General features: G+C 50.9%; 1 protein-coding gene across 6 annotated transcripts in view; it reads right to left on the reverse strand.

Moving 5' to 3' along the window:
- Positions 1–17,124, reverse strand: part of ERI3 (ERI1 exoribonuclease family member 3) — a 93,959-nt gene that overhangs the window by 20,570 nt on the left and 56,265 nt on the right. For 5 of the 6 annotated variants that reach the window (XR_001556889.3, XR_014932804.1, XM_015870228.3 and 2 more), the window contains exon 7: positions 4,617–4,716. Coding sequence is in view for 3 of the 6 variants with exons in the window: in XM_015870228.3 (XP_015725714.1) it covers positions 4,617–4,716 (100 nt within the window). In the remaining 3 variants the exon portion in view is untranslated. Of the gene's footprint in view, positions 1–71; positions 179–294; positions 472–664; positions 4,717–17,124 lie in introns of all 6 variants that reach the window. The other variant, XR_014932805.1, reaches the window with a different exon arrangement.

A 17,124-nucleotide genomic window follows, 5' to 3' on the forward strand; every position in this document is an offset into this window, starting at 1 on the left:
CAGGCTGTACCTCCTGGTCCCCAACAGTGGGTTGGGGACACGTGCCTTGAAGTTCAAAGACATTTCCTTACCATTAATTGAGATGTTTATGTTCATTAACAGGAAACTCTTCCCCTCTCACAGGTAAGAGAGGACAAGCCACTATTCAGCCTCGTCTGGGACACATCACAGAGAGACACTAAGGCACCAAAGAATCCAAGGGGAAATCAAAATGTCACTCAGTGTTTTACATCACTACTTTCAACAGAAAAAGCTCTCTGGAAAGTTAATGCTCTTCCCAGGCCTCTCACCTACCACATGTCTTGCAGTGCATGAGGCTGCAGCACGGTGCACCAAATGCCGCCTGTTTGAGAACAAATGCCTACAAGAGGGATGTTCTGCGGGACAGACAGACAGCCAACAGCGGGATGGGTCCGAGCCAGCACACAGGGCTCTCTGTAGTGCAGGTCAGTTCAGGTCTTCAAGCTCCTGCTGTTGAAACAGGTTGCTTTGTAACACAGAGCATCCCAAAAACACACCCTCACCAGTCCCTCCTGTGCTCCCATGATGCCAGCAATGGTTTGGCCTGGGACAACATGGCATGGCACTGCAGAGCATGGCATCACAGCACATGGCACTGCATCAAGGCTCATCCCGAGCAGCCACAGCCCTGTAACTATCTCACCTCCACCAGAAAGCCGGGCCAGCTCCAGCAACATCCCCAGCACAGCGGGGCCAGCAGCGCATCGTGCCCCCACGCGCCATCGACTTTCGGCTGGGTAGGACGGAGGGGTGACTGCAGTCAACACAAACACTCAATCATCCTTCCTTTCTTTCTTCTGTGCTTCCTTTGTTAACTGCAGGAAACAGCTGAAAGACCTTGAGTTTCCCATTGTAGCGTGTATGGGAACAGAGCTGCAGTGATCAGAACATACCCCCCGCTGCTCCTGGGGAAAAAGGGAGAGCAGAATCTTTTCTAAAAAGGGTTTACGATTAGAAGAGTGTTCTGTCACTCTGGCGCACAGTAATCCACTGCGCCACCAAGTCCCTTCAGAGAGATGTCGAAAAACTTAAATGACTGAAAGCAAAAGAGCCCTGGCTCAGGTTCCCAGGCAGCCAGACATCCTAATTATCTTTAGATCCACTCCCACATGGAGGGGAGAGAGCACACAAGAGTAAAAAAAAAATAATAAAATAAAAAAAAAAAAAAAAAAGGAAAGAAAAAGAAAGAAAAAGAAAGGGGGGGAAAAATAATAAAAAAAAAAAGAGGACTGTCACATTGCTTTTTTCTTTTTTTAAAAGCTCATCTCCGCTCACTGCTTTTCCAGCTGTGACACCTCTCACGGTAGTTAATTAGAATCATGTCAGCACGTTAATGTGCTCTGACTGGACGCTGACAGCCCATGACCGGCCAGCACGGAGCCCTGTCCCTCCCAAAGGACACGGGACCCCACAGTCCCCATCCCCGTCCCGCTGCGCTCCCTGCAGCACGCTCTGCTGGCCGGGTGCAGTGCCTCACCGCGGCACCTGTTTGGAGCTGCCTGACCTTTACCAGCGCTAATTCAGAATGACACCACTCATTTGATGACATTTCTGTTTACTTTTCCTTAAGTCTCTTTTAATTATATAACTCTGAGTCTTTTCCCTTTTGCCTCCGGCTGCCTGGCAAAGGGAGAGCCGTTCGGTCCGTGGCAGCAGCCCTGGGGCAGCTCCCAGCTCTATGCTCAGCTCTTGCCACCAGCGCCCCTGGCATGAGGATGATGGGCTCTGCATTGCCTCTGCTGAGAGCTGAAGGATGGGATCTGCCTGCACTGCTCCCAGAGCCAGCGGGGAATGAGACCGGAGTGAGAGGTGGCCAAAAAGCAGAGGGGAGCATCACAAAACGCTGTCCCCATCCCCTTGGTTCATGCACCAGAGAGAAGCACTTGGAGCATCCCGAGAAGAAAGGAAAAGCGGAAAGGAAAGCAGGCTGAAATAAAGCTGCGGGGGGAGAGCGGGTGCTGACAGCTACAGGCACCATCCGTGTGCCCGCCCCGCACTTAGCAGGACGCGGGCAGGGCAGGGGCACCGCGGGCGCTGGCAGCCAGCGGCAGTTAATTAGAATCGTGTCACTAAGTAAATGCGCTCTGACTGGACTCTGACAGATGCTCACCTATGACACTGGGGGCCAGGAGACAATCCACATCAAACTACTGCAGTGTGACCCTTTTAACACAAAGAGTAAACTCACTGCACGTTGAGTTGAAGCTCATTAAAACTGTCTACTCTGCGAGCATCCCATTAACCTCACTGTTAAAAACACGCAATTCCTCTTCTTCTATCCGAGGCCTAATTAATGCTCTGGATCAGGAACAATATCACGCCCTAACCTTCCGAGATTTCCAATCAGTAAATGAAAAGAGAAAGTCAGGCTTGGGAAAGCGCGGGTGCCTGCAGGGTTGTGCACTGCGGGGCTGCTGACCCCCATGCTGTGGGGCTGCTCCCCCGGCCATGCACGGCCCCATAGCACAGCACAGCTCTGCGGCCCCAGGACCATGTTGGCACCATCCTGAGCCCACGGGTCCTGAGATCTGAAACTGAAAGAATCCGCAGGCTGAACTCTGAACTTCCAGCATGCTTCGCAGACAGCCAATCCACCGCAGGTGGAAGCACAGCGGGCAAATGAGGAATCAACTTTCACAGCAGAGGCTTCTTCTGCACGTTTGGAAACTTCTCCCTTTTCTGGGTGTATTTTCAGTTCAACCACTGGCTCGCTCAGAGCCGAGAAACAACAGAGGTTTGAAGAAAAAGAAGAACATTACAGCTGAAATCAGGACCAATCCTTTAGTCCTCACTTCTTGAATAACAAACAGTAACGCACCGTTTCTCTCATGTAATGACAATCTAAAAACTAAGAGTAAAGGCTTATTATATTACATTATTGATTAAAATAGATGTAGAAAATATACCGTATTAGATGTAAGAAAGAATAACCAGGTATAACCCCTGGGCAATGGCAGGGAGAGCTGAACATGGTCTGATAGGTGCTGGTCAGTAAAACATGACCTTTCCTTAGGGAAACAGTTAAAAACAGTGTGAATATAGAGGAAAATCAATTACTGAAAGCAGGTGCCCTGTTGGCTGATTTAAATCTCAATTAAAACCTGTGATTTTAATCATTCTGATTTATATCAGTCTCTGCAACTCGATAGAGAGACCTCGGTGTGAGAACAAGGCTGTACCACTGCCACTGCATGGACCTGCTGCCCTGAACTACACAGAGCTCCCTCCAGCCATCAGGGAAGCCCCAGATATATCCCTCATGGAATGTGGCCCTGGAGTTCCACCAGGCTCCACCACAAGCCCCCTGCCCATGCGTGGCAGCTGCACAAGGTGAGGCTCCCATATAGGATCCGGCCCTGAGGTTCCCATATTGGAACCAGAGGGTAAATAATGCATGTTTTTGTTCAGTTCTCAGCCCTCCATGGTTTGCAAACTTCTGTGCACCAGCAACCATGAGAGCAGGTGTTGACCCCCACCTAGGACAGCACTCTACCCCCCAACCTCCCCCTGGCTGTGCCAGGAAGGGAGGAGCAGCCCAGGGCAGGAAATTCTGCAGGACATGTGCCTGCTCCTGGACAAGGCAGCAAAGCCTTCCTAAAGGACTGGAGTGGTGAGGGATATGAGCAGCACCTTTCAACTCAATCAGGCAGAGACGCACCTAAACAAGACAGTGCTGAGATAAACACGGGCAGGAATCAACAACAGACAGATGATACTCCAGAGCTGGGGATGTTTTGTCAGAGTAGGAGATGACAGCAACAGAGTGCTCCCGCCATACATAAAACAAGGAAAGATGAGGCAAAAAACAACCCTGCATCCCCCAGAGAGACTCCAGGACAGGTTCCAAAGCAGGGCAGAACACAGCTCCTGCAGCCCCAGCTCACTCCCCATCACCCCCCAATATGGCGCACCAGCAAGGCAAATCTGCTCCCAGGCAAGGAAGCAAATTTTAATGCTACCTCCGTCAATAATGCAACCAGATCCATAGTTCAAAAGGAGCTTGCTAATTAAAAGCTGGCGAGCTTTAAATAATTCATCTCCTTAACTTGGATTGATTTGAGAGTTTAATGGTTAGAGTCTTGAAACAATATTAAACAGCCTCCTCAAGGCCCAGGTAGCAGGTGACTTTTCCAAGTAAATCTTACCTTCTTGCAAACTTTAGTGCTCTCATGTCACACTGGATGAAAGGCTGGGAGGCAAAGGGAAGGCAGACACAAGGCAGGCGAGCGTGATGCAGCCCTTTGAGGCACAGCCCAGCGAACCTGGGCCAGTTCCCTGCCACCCACATGTCCCACAGCCTGGCACTGCCCCTGCCCCACAGACAACCACAGTCCCCAGAGCACCTCAGAGCAGGGAGAGCTCCCAGCCCAGCACGCATTCCCTCTCAGCTGCAGCACACCTGGAGCAACTCCCCAGGAGGACTAAGTGCCAGGATGCATTCCCCCTTTCCAGTTGTGCTGCACGCACAACCTAGTGCATCTCCTTCCCTTCTGCCAGCCAGAGGCCACACAGCCCTTTGGCTGGCCTTCAGCACCTGGGTTTGAGCAGCTCTTGGGACCATGGGGATGGGCAGAGCACGGCACCGGGTCACTCACCTATCCCGCTGTGAGGCCTCCCTATGTGCTGTAGGTTCAGTCCTTTGTTCATGTCTAAGAGTCCATTCTTTGGCCAACTCCCCATGGCAAAGCTGTACGCCTGCAAGAGAGAAGCAGAGGGTCAGAGGTTGCATGGAGCACGTGAGATACATTTTGTATGGCACACTTGGGTTTGTGTCCCCAGTATTCAACACAGATCCAGACACTGCCCCTAAAGAAACTTTCCAGGAGGTGCTGCAGGCCTGTCCGCTTCAGAGATGCCCCATGGCCTGATACTGAGGCTTGTACAGGAGTGTTACCGTGGGCATCCTGAGGCAGCCCCCGGCTCCATGTTTGGGTGTTTTGGGACTTGTACAGCCCTTGGGCTCTCTACCTCCAGGAGAAACCCCACTGGGTCCCATAGAGCCTGTAACCCAGCTAGGGTCTGCTCCTGACCCACAGCTTCTTGTAGCAGCATCCAGAGCCCGAGCAGCACAGTCCCTCTGGACAACGCCAATGGGGAATCAAGCCAGTCCCGCACCATGCACGCGCCCATAATTACAGCCTGACAGCCCCCTATCTCCTTCATCTTGAGGAATTAAGCTCACAATTGCATTGTGAGCCTTAAGAACGGCGCGTGGGCTTAGCACCACTCACACAGTGCTATCTCTGCTGCCGTGAGGGCCATTGTCCCCAGATGAGATCAGGTCAATCCCGCAGCGCCTATCTCCCTCCCACAGCAGGGATCATCACTGCATACAGTCACTGCATGGAGGAGCAGCAGGGCTCCACAAACGAAGCCTGCTTTTGGGGCTGCCCCCAGTGCCCCCGCTCTGCTCCCTGCTGAATGGCTGCCCCATGGGAGCCATGGCTCTGGGGTTGGGAATTCACTGCCGGCCTCTGTAATGGTTTACGCTGCCTTGTTGCTCCTGCCTTAGCAAAACAGAGGGCTCCACGGATAATTAATAGACAGCATTGCTAATCCTGTTGGGAGATGATTAGCAATTAAAACTCCTAATTAAGTCTATGCATAATTCACTGAAATTACACTTTGTGTGTACACAACACGTTCAACAAACGCGCTCTGATAACTTCATTGCTGGGATCGCTGGTGGCCATGTATGGGCTGGGGTGCTGTGCCCCATACCCAGTTCTGGGCTCTGGGTGCCAAACACAACAGCTCTGCCTGGGGCTCCTGGCTCCCTCTCCTGGGCTGCAGCGGGTGGATGCAGAGCATCAGGCTCCTGGCAAGGAGAATGCTCCAACATCATCCCAGCAAAGCCTCAGCCATGCACAGGGCAAGGCTGCCTTAACACCCATTGGCGGATCGCCCCATACCCTCCTCACCTCTTTGCTGCTTAAAATCAGGGTTCATTGCTGTGAACAGGGCAAAGAGCCCACGCCGTGGATCTCCCAGATCAGCAACTCTTTTGCATAGCACTTTTGCTTTGTTAATCAAGGTCATTTGGTACAGCCGCCACTACCTGAGCAAACTAGCTAAGCAGCCCGGCTGGAAGTTGGCCTGACCACTGAAGGTCAAGTGTGCACTTATGCATATTCAAAGCTGTCTGCAGGATCGATTGGGTTTTAATTGTTTTTCCTGGGGTTTTGGAAGGAAGTGCCAGGGGCATTGATCGGTCCGGCTGAGGCCGCTCACACTCGGTGCAGTGTCTGCTGTCACCTCGTGGGCAGGAGGAAAGCAGCCGGGCCAAGGGAGGTACAGCCAGCCTGGTCAGGGAGGAGCTCTGCCAGTGTTAGATTGTATTCGAAAATAAAGTTTTTTAATTAAAATTGGCAATTCTGAGCCGCCTGCCGGCAGCAGCCACACAATCAAGAACGAAGAGCTTTGCTGTTTAATATTTAAAGACAACGTTTAATCTTTAAACAGGAAAGTTCTTCTTCTGACTGTTAAAGCAAGCACCCGACACAAGGTCCCGATGGCAGCACCAGTGGCTTTTTGCCCTTTTTGCCAGGAAATCGCACCCATCTGTCCTTCCCTCGCTGCAGAAACCAGGCAGAGCCCTGTGAGGTGAGAGCAGCACCCGGCAGCATTTTGCTCTCATTTCCATTTGAACTGCACAAAAACCGTGGGTACCTTTTCCAATAGCTCTCGTAAAATATTTTGGGTCAGAATCCTCATTCAAATACAAACCCGGCCCCTCTGATCTGCAGCGAAACACCAATATGACGTTTGCAGAATCATTTCCAAGCAGTCTGAACACAGTTATTTCCATTCCATTCCATTCTCTCCCTTTTTCTCCTCATTTTGTTTGTAATTCTGTGGAGGCCGCATTTCCCCCCTGGCCAATGCTCCTCTGAAGTCAGATGATTATTAATTATATTTATTTACTTATACAATCCCATAGGCATATGCAGCAGTTCACAAATACCGCCCCGGGTCGCTCCCTGGTGCAGGGATCTCAAACCAAAGGTAAGCACATCCTCCTGTGATAAATGGGAGCTAAGAGCAGCCAGACGTTAGGAGCAGACTCTATTTCCACATATGCAACCAGATAATCCACGTCCCGTTAAAAGGACTGGGCTGGGGAATAAGTCCTTGGGTCACTCATAGCCTGTATAACCTGCAGGATACTCAAAGTTGGGGGAAAGCAAAGCTGGGAGGTGCTATTTTAATATTCATATACACCACGCAGGGAGAAAGTATTTCCTTTTGGAAAGATCCTCCCAGGAGTGAGGATGCTCAGCAGGTTAAGGAAATACTGAAGGATGGGGATGGGAAGTGGAGGGAGCAGGACCCCTATGCACAGCAGCCTGAGGATTGAGGCTGACCCCTGACATCCTTGCAACAGAGAAAATGGCTCTGCGACAGCAAAAGCATCTTCTTCCCCTTGTCATGTCAACTGTGTGCTCAACATAAGCATTTCCCTCAAACCCTCCTCATTCTGCTGCTCCCATGATGAGGTGTCAGGGTTTTATATTACTTTGTGTGTTGGAAGGAAAAAGTAGGTTGAGTCTGTAGCTAAGCGGGCTTTGAAACAGAGTTTAACGCACCCTTGGTGCCACTCCGTCATCTATGGCTTTGGGGCTGAGAGTGCCTTTGGGGCAGCGGGTCTGTGGCCATCCCATATTACTGCTTGCAAGCAGCAGGAAAGAGGGGAACGGGAAATATCTTGCTGGGATTCCTTGCCATGCAAACTCACCAGCACAATGAAAAGGCAAACAAATAGCACCCGGGCCAAACCACACGGCTTGGTTCAGGCTGAGAACACCCATGCAGGAGTAGGTAAGGAGCAGGAGGGTGAGGAGACAAGCTGGTCCTCCAGCGCTCTGCAGCACAGCATCCCCTGCAGCCCGGCTCCGACAGGCAGGAATTTCCCCCACTCCGCAGCAGCCCAGGTGCAACGTGTCCCTGTTAAGCAGTTTAGTCAGCAGGGCTGCTGCATTCACAGCTTTTCAAGTGTTTTTAAATCACTTACAAAAGCGGGATTAAACGATCAGGAATTCCATTTAATAGGACAAATAAAGAAATAACAATCTGTTCCATCGGCCCCGCGAAAGGCAGGTTTGATTTAAGGGGGAAAAAAACGTTAAAAAGAAAAAAGTATAAAAGAGGGAGAGAAAAAAAAAGGAAAGGGGGGGTGGAAAAAAAGGATAATGTGTGTTTACTCAAGCAAAGAAAAAAATATTTAAGTGATGTAGGAGAGAAGATTGCGGTAACTAGTGAAGAATAACATCGTCTGCTTTGCTGTCAAATCACACAAGAATTTCAGTAATAGATTCTCATTCTGACACTCAATTCAATTCGAAGGTGATCCTGCTTTATCCCAACACATCAAATATTAAACACTCGTATTAGCCAGGGTGCCGTCGCCTTTCCCGGCTTAGACGCGGCAGGAAGCTTTTCCCCTACTTTCTCTCACCAGCTATAATATTCTCAATGTTATCTAAACATGCCTTCATACACTGGGGTTCTTTATCAATCCCATTTGGGGAGGGAGGGGGGGGTACTTAAAACGGTATTAGTTTGGGGGGCTTTTATTATTATTATTTCCAAAGCTTTTCAATTTGGTGTGGAAACAGCTTAGAAAAAAAGGAGGAGGGAGGGGAGGCGGCGAGAGAGGGAGACGGAGCGCGAGAGCGAGGGAAAGTATAAGAAAGGGAAAAGCAGCCAGCAGCTCTTGTTTGACTGATGCCTTTCAACAAGGGCAGTCTAGCTTGTCAAAGCCCGGGCTCGAGATGAATTGGCATATCTATTCAGCCTGCCTCTGGATGTCATGCAATACAGTTTCATATTCCCAGATAAGGCATGATAAGCAATTGCTGCCCTGACACCGACTCCATCCATCCCTGCCTTTCTCTGCGTGCGCCTGGCTGACTTACGGGGCTCTGTGTTGCATTTGCATCAATACAGCAGCAAGAGGGGCTGCAGAACTCACCAGTGAGCCCCAGCAGCCAGCACCCTGTATCGATGGGGACTGCCTCCTGCAGACCCCAGCCCATGGGAGGATGCAGCCTGTGTGTTATCTCCATGCTGGAGCAAGCAGCCCATGCCATCAGATTGCTGCCCATGAGAGCACCGCAGCGCACACACATGGTGCACACACACCCTGCTGGTGTTGCAGCACTGCACGGACACACAGCCTGGGGAACCTGCAGCTGAGCTCTGACACTGCCCAGGGTGAGACGCTGCCTGCCCAAACATTCTGCAGCACAACCAGGTAAAGCTTTCCTGCTTCACAAAGGGAAACTGAGGCACGTGGGACATCCAGAGGTGTCCCTGAGCAGCTTGTTTGCCCACAACCCAGCAGAAGCACATTCACCACTCTAACCCATCTTCAGGACAGACCCAACCCACAGCAGCAGCCCTGCAGGACTAGCAGGCACTGTGCCTTGTGCAATGCCTGCAAGCCTGGCTCCTCTGTGTCAAAGTGCCAAGCAGTTTAGGCTTCACATTTCCGTGTGTTTGAACAAGTCTCTGCCTTGCTCCCAGGCTGAGGATTATCCTGGATAAAATGTTCTCGGCTGCTGTGTGCTCTGTAGATGGTGACGTGCAAGGTCAAGGCCTCTAGGGCCTGGGTCCGAGCCTTGGGTTTGGGTTCAAGAGAAACGAAGCCATGGGTCTGGGTGACTTCAGGGCTGGGAAACGGGACTGTGCATACAACTGAGGAGTAACAGCACTGGAAGGAGGGACACAGAGCCTTTCCCTGCCGCCCTGAGGTGGGCTATGTCAAGAATACGACACAAAGCCAAACCCAGCAATGTCTTCACCCACAGCCACATCCCCTTCCAGGTGGCGGAGCAGGGACCAGTCACATTCTCCTTGGCTGCTCCTGGGGAAAATGGGAGCCGAGGCAGGGAGGAAGCCAGCAGTGGGGCAGGGACACAGGCACAGGCTGGCACTAACCTGAAATCAGACCGTCAGCCGCTGCAGGTGTGAGCACAGAGATGAGTGGGGCACTCAGCACATACATCTCCCTCCATGGATTTCACAGATCACAAGCCAAGAAAGAGCTGCTGTTTGGCTGTGTTGCATGAGGCCACTGCTCACCACCTCCTCCTCCTCCTCCTTCAGCCTCTAAGCACACAGCCCCATGACTGAACCCCACACCTTGCCAAAGCAGAGCCGGCTCCAGGTTCACTATCAAAACACCCAAGCCCTTTTGAAGGGGGATTTTTTCCCCCTTGATTTCTATTTTTACACACACGTACGCTCGTCTCCCCCTCGCTCGCTGTTTAATTTCCGTGTGAGAGGGAAGCAGGTGCCCGTGCTCCCGTGAGCTCTCCCTTCTCAAGGCTTTTTTTTTCCCTTCTTGGATCCTGCCCCATTAGTTTAGTGCCCAGCCATCTGCGACGTCTCCTGTAATGCTGTCCCCCTTGTGTACCAGGGAGCTTTTCCATTAGCGCCTTTAATATTCTGACACCTTAGCAGAGGCTGCTATTACATTCAAACACTGATCGCCCTGTGAAATTACATCGCAGGGCTTGCTAAAATGGAATTGTGTATAATCAGGCTCCTCCATGCACTGTCAGTCCCATCACAAATACAACGTAAAGCAGGCTTATGGATGGGCTTAGCAGCTGCTACAAGTGTATTTTTTTTTAATAGATGAAGTATCCCTTATTTAAAGCATTTCCTTAAGAAAAAAAAAGAAAGCAACAACAACAAACAGTGAAAGACAAATCAACAGCTGCCGCACTATGTTAACCATACCGCCGGTCTCTTAAAAACATGTTATTTACTAAGGTAGCTATCTGTTTATCTATAACTACATCAAACAGAGAAGGAGGGTGAGATAAAGATAGTTAAACAGACAGCCGAGGAGATATCTGCCACCGGGAAATAATAGCTAAATAAAAAGTGCCATTATGTACTGCTGGGAGGGAAGGGGGGGGGGACACCCAGCACTCTCCCTGCGCTGCTCCCATGGTGGCACAGTGCTGCCTTTGGAGGCTCCAGTTTGCAGAGCCAGCTGTGCCCCATACACACCCCTACAGCTGCCCATGGCTGTGTCAGATAAATGCGGACTGGCTCCCCAGCTGTTTTCTGTTCCAACTAAGGCTGTAACAGGTTACGACACAAGTGTTTCAGGTGGATGCAGGAATGGCGCGTCAGAGAAACGAGCTCTCCAGCTCCGAGTTGAAAACACTGGCCCTTACCATGCCCTGAAGGTTATGCTGTCTGTCTGCTGTGAGATGTGACGGCACATCGCCTGAGGGAGATTTCCTGAGGCGCTCTGACCCTTCTGCCATCTCCTCCGAGAAGCTTTTGCAGAATCATGAGGCTGCAGCTCATTTCCACACACCTGGAGGGAGCCAGCCCGGATCAAATGTGCTGGGAGCAGGCAGAGCACGGCGCTGGGACTCGGCCTGGGGACCAAAACTAACGCTCTGACATTTCCCTTCATCCTAAATCAGGATGAAAAAGCCAAAATATTGTAACATTTCACTGTGCGGGAATGGTTCTGCTTGGGAACCTCAAAGCAAAACCCAGCGACAGAAAGGCTGCCCTCTGCAAGGAGCAATCTATTCTGGCGCGAGCACTGATGTGACATTTTGACTCCAGCTTTCCCAGTGCAAAACAAAGCCATTTGTTCACAGCAGACATGCACACAAGTGCTCTGGGTGTTTTCGAAGGGCCGTATCCATTGATGGTCATGCTACTGGGCACAAACATGCCAGAAAACATACAATCACAGAATGATGTGGGTTGCAAGGGACCTTAATGCCCATCCAGTTCCAAACCCACTGCCAGGGGCTGGCTGTGACTCACCTGATCAGGCTGCCCAATACCCCATCCCATATGGCACTGTGAAGGCCCTAGGAAAAGTAGGGACAAAGACATTCTGTTCTTGCAACTCAGGCCCTGTTAGATGGGAAAGAAGTAGGAGATTGATCCTGCAGGTCCTTCTCACCAGAGGGGCATGGAAACCTGTGCCCTACAGCCCTTTACCTCCTCTTCTCAGACAGCAGACTTGCAGAAGCAGAAAGCAACATTCACATTTGAACTAAAAGAGGGGGAAATTGGATTAGAGATAAGGAACAGGCTTTATACAGTAAGAGTGGTGGTGAGGCACTGGCTCAGGCTGCCCAGAGTGGTGGTAGGTGCCACGTCCTTGGAGACACCGAAGGTCAGGCTGAGCACCTGATGGAGCTGTAGGTGTCCCTGTTCATTGGAGTTGGACTAGATGGCTCTTGTGGGTCCCTTCCAACTCAAATGATTGTATGATTTGGCCCAGAATCAACTCAACAGAGCTATGGGACCCTGAACTGAATGAAGTTTCTCAGCACTCCCCCAAGACGTGAAGCCACTCAGAGGAGACAGAGGTAGAATAGGAAGAGAAAGAGGGGAGAATACAAGGCAAAAGGCACCATGGAAAAGATCAGTAAAGATTAGGAGGGCAGTGGCCACATCCCTTGCCCACGCAGGAGGCCTCCTGGCAGTGGGGAGGGAGCACTGAGATGAGTTAACAAGGCACTGCCTGGGGACGATACCTGTCTGATCAAAGGCAGAACTCACCCTGGATCATCTGCACAGCAGCTCTTTCCATGTCTGTTGACTCAGGTCAGGGTTACAGCTGGGGAGGTGAAAGCAGAGGTGGCTCTAAGAGCGCTGGTGGGTGCAAGCAGCAGGCAGGCAGGCAGTGCGTGGGCCCCGCAGTGTGGGAGGCAGAACTGAAGCTCCCTGCTTTCGACAGAACAGCAAACGGAGACGATTTTACTGTTCCAATTTTAACTTGCAATATCTTTGTTTTCAGGACAAGGGGTGCAGGAGGCAGAGGGGTGCGAGGATGGGACACAGCCAGGTCTCTCTCACCCCTCCCGAGAGCCAGCAAGCCACGCGAGCACAGCCGCCTGCCCTGTGCACCCCAGAGAGCTGGCAAACGAGCTCCAAACCAGCCCGCTGCTTGTAATCGCAGCCAGCCAGTGTGTGTGTTACGCTTGAGTTGATGGCTGGTGTTAAATTCAATGCCTTGAGTATTGATTTCCTCGCACATCCAGGACTTTGTTAAAGGGTTAGCCGTGAACTGAGATCAAAGGGAGGTTAACTCGTTTCTCATAAGTGGTAAAGCAGACCTCTAGCAAAACCGGGCTCCAGGTCCCCTCCGCAGAGGATGCTCTCTGCATGTTGTTAGCTCTCCCGGTCGTCTCGAAAGCCAGATAAAGCCACAAAGCTGCCTCAAAGCAGGGAGATAAAATGATCCTGACAACTTCCCATGGAGCCAAAGCTATTATGAGTGCACACTGGGGACCAGCAGCAGGGGTGAGCAGGGGATCTGGCCCCACTCCACAGGGAACCAGTTGCCTCACCCAACCCAGATGGTGAGCCAAATCCCTGCCATTGAGGAGCCTGAGAGGGGGGAGCACCTCCAGAACTGGAGCTGCCCACTCTGCAGGCACACAGCATCCTCCTGGCCACGGCCAGGTGACAAGGACACCTCAGAACCACCTCAACCTCTGGGGTGCTCATTTGCTCCATTTTACTTTGCTCCTTTCTAGTTTTCCCCTGCTCGTATTCATTCCCTGCACCCACATCATTCTGTTTTGCCAAGGCAGTAAGAGTTAAGAGCACAAATAAGAGGACTGTAATGGGGCTTTGGCTTTTCCTCCTTAATTTTTAAGGTATGGGAGGCAATTTGGAACAGTTATCACTACCACTAATGAACGCCCAGAGGCAGCAAGAAAGAATCATCCATTTCAGATCAACATCTGTCAGCACTAAGAGGTAAAATCTCAATAATACCTGAGCTACTCAAGAGCCTGGATTGCACCTCAGGAGTGGCTTAAGCACCCAAGTCACTTGTCCCTTTGGTCATCTGGGCACCAGTGCTGGCCCTCAGCCCCTCTCCTCTCTCAGCAGCCATGTAGCTTCAGTCACAGGCAGTGCAGCACGTTCTGCACCTTCGTCCCCCCAAACAGCAATGCTGCTGGTGTCATTTCCTCCGTGCTGCCACATATGTAGGGACATGAGCCCCAACACGACCCACCTTGGTGGTGAAACACTCCACTTGTTCCTGAGAACAGAACCACAGAACCAGAATATACCCATAAGGATCACAGAATCCAACTCCTATGGCCAGGGTTCTCTGCATGGGATAAACAGGCACTCACCCACCCCTCCTCCCAGATCCCTGCCACCCAGCACGCCCCTGGCAGCTGATTTGTTTTTAAGTGAGAGGTTTATATCAAAGTGCTTAGGGAATATCAGTACCCAGCATACCAAGTGCCGAAGATTTCACTTAAACTCTCAGCATCTGTGTATCTCAACTAAATTAAGCTATTTGCTATAAAAGAGCACAATGACAGTAATGGAATAATAACAGCATTAATAAAACACAACAATCCTCGAATGAGAAGCAGACGCATCAGCTAGCTGCAACCAAGAGAAGAAGGCTATTTTAAAATCACACACAAAAACCATCTGGGGGTGGAGAAAACCAACAAAAGCTCCGAAACTCAGAGGTCAGACTGAAATGATGTTTTTAACCTCGAAAGAAAGATGCTTGCCAGAACCTTCCCAGCCACAGCACACCCACACCAGCTGGAAATGAGTTCCCACAGCTCCTGGCAAAGCAAGGGCTCACAATAGGAACACTGACCATTTCCAGTGGCACAGAACTGGAATCCTATCTGAAGCAGGAGTGCCCCTGAAGCATCGACAGGGTTTGTAACCCAGCTCCCGGGACAGATGCAAGGCGCAATGCAGTGCCAAATGCATGAAGCCAGCTGCCTGCACACCATTATGCAAACATCCAGATGTCTCCATGCTGCCATTTCCTTCTCAGTTGGAAAATTCACCCGCACCTCACCCACACATTCTTCCTCTTTTGTTTTGGATGAGGGTGAGGATAAGTACAGCACCTTGTAACTTGCACCTCATTTTGCAGGGTACACCGTTTCAGGGTCAGGCACAAGCCAAGCCTCCGGAGCTTGGCTCTTTGGAGGTAACATCCCATCACTAGAGCCCATTACAGGGGAAGGGGACTTCAGTTCCTGCTCACCTCCAGGCTGAGAAGCTCCAGGACCAGCAGCATGGCACAGTGTTGGCTCCTGGTGCTTCCTTTGCTAGGATGCTGCAGCAGCCCACACCATGCCTCAGCCAAAAGGTCATCCCTGTAACACAGAGCCCACTGCAGCTCCTGCCAAGGGCAACGCAGCACTGACAGATACCTGCTGTTCTCTGTGACATCAGAAAACGCCCTCACCCAGCACCATGGCTACCATCATCTGTGTGCAAGTTCCTGCCACAAGTCCTCCTCCCTGTCCCCTTCCAACTTGGCTGACCTATCTTCTCCAGCTGCTCCATCACCATGCTCCTAACCTGACCCCTTCTAAATTCCCATGGAGAAAAAGCCAAAGCAGAAGTTGCCTCACATCTGAGCAGGCTGCAAGTTTCTTTGTTTTCATTACAATTTCCTCTCCTGATGCTTTTTTTTAAGGCATTTCTGTTCTGCCCCCCTGGAGGTGCTCCTGCGATTGAATGAAACACGACCCCAGGCTCCAATAAGTGTATTTCAATTACATCTGTCACCATGTAACAATGTAATGATATATCATGTGATATTAAATCCATGGTAATCATATCAGCGATTTTTTTAATAGTGCACTAATCACATTATTACATCTCAATAATTAACAACAGAAGGCCTAAAAACCTGGATACAAAGAGGGAAGCTCGGAGGGTCCCAGCTCTTGCCTGGGAGAGGAGCAGAGCACAGCAGGATGGTGAGGGAGATGCTGTCATGGCATGGCATGACCATGGGCAGAGCACTGGGCATGGGGATCCCGTGCCACTCCATCCCCACTGTGCTGCAGCTCCCTTCCAGTTGCAGCCCGGTCAATCTTGGAGTTTCCACATCACAAGCTGATCTGAAGAGAGCCTCATTACCCGCCTTAAATTTCCAGCCAAGCACTTAGCTCTTAAAGACGGGATTTAAGAAATATTTGACTGATCTTTTCTCTCCTCATTGAGTTGGGCTGCTCTGAACCAATTCAACCTGTGAAGCTGAAATACTGAGAGTGGGAGGGGATGAAGTGCTGGCTGTCACACTGTGCGACATGCAATACCCCTGGCTTCCCACTGGCCCTTATTGAAGGGCCTGATCCTGCCCGACCTCCCCAACCACCACCCCCTTCCCACTGCAGGATGGGATGGGGAGGAATTATAGCTCTTCATATTCCCTTTTCCATGCACACCTTTCTCCTACCCCACTTTCCACCTCCTCCATCCCCAAGGCTGTGAAGACAAGCAGCCCTCTGTGTGGCTGATGCAGTGCAGTTGGACTCTCCCTCCTTCCCCCACTCTCTTCTTTTCATTTTTATTTTTTTTTTTAGTTTTGTTTCAGAAGCCAAGATCCTTTCAAGATGTGCACGTCTCATTAGCTCTACCTTGACAATCATTACCGTTGCCGCAAATGCAGGAGGAGAACTCAGCCCGAGCATGGGGGAGTCCATTACCTCATAGTTAAAGGGACACGGACAACTCTGGACTGCCTGTGGCCTTGCTCCCACTTCTAGGTAGCCTCATTATAGGCAAGACCATACCCTGGCCCCACAGGCACAAGCAGTGTACCCCTTCCCAACACACTGCATGTTAATATTATGCAGCACCTTACTTCAGCAAAACGCTCCTGTGCTGGACCATAAGAGCCCAGCCCAGCTGTAAAACAAGCAGCTAATACAGATGGGCATGGCAGAAGGCACACACAGGCTAAGGACCACCAGGAGGGTCCCAGGGCAGGGCACAGTTTCCATGTATGAATGCTTGGTGACACCACTGCAATAGGGACAGGACCAGAGTTGTGAACCTTTCATTCATCAACCAGCTTAAAAGTGCAATACCCCTCTGCAGTGGAAATGCTAAGTTACAGCCTGAAACAGTGATGGAGCACCTTCTGGTGAGGCAGGGCCAACCCAGGGGAACTCAGGTGTGTGCAATACAGCTGAATGACTGGAAGGGGTGGAACCCGGATCCACTCCTTCGCAGACCTCATTTAAGGGCAGCTTCCTGGAGACCCCTACTTACCTGGAACCTTCTAAAGGTAAATACGCTTTTTCCATCTTTTTGCAT

Source organism: Coturnix japonica, chromosome 11 (assembly GCF_054131305.1).
Source record: "Coturnix japonica strain WE chromosome 11, WE-NBRP24, whole genome shotgun sequence".
NCBI classification, from domain to species: Eukaryota; Metazoa; Chordata; class Aves; order Galliformes; family Phasianidae; genus Coturnix; species Coturnix japonica.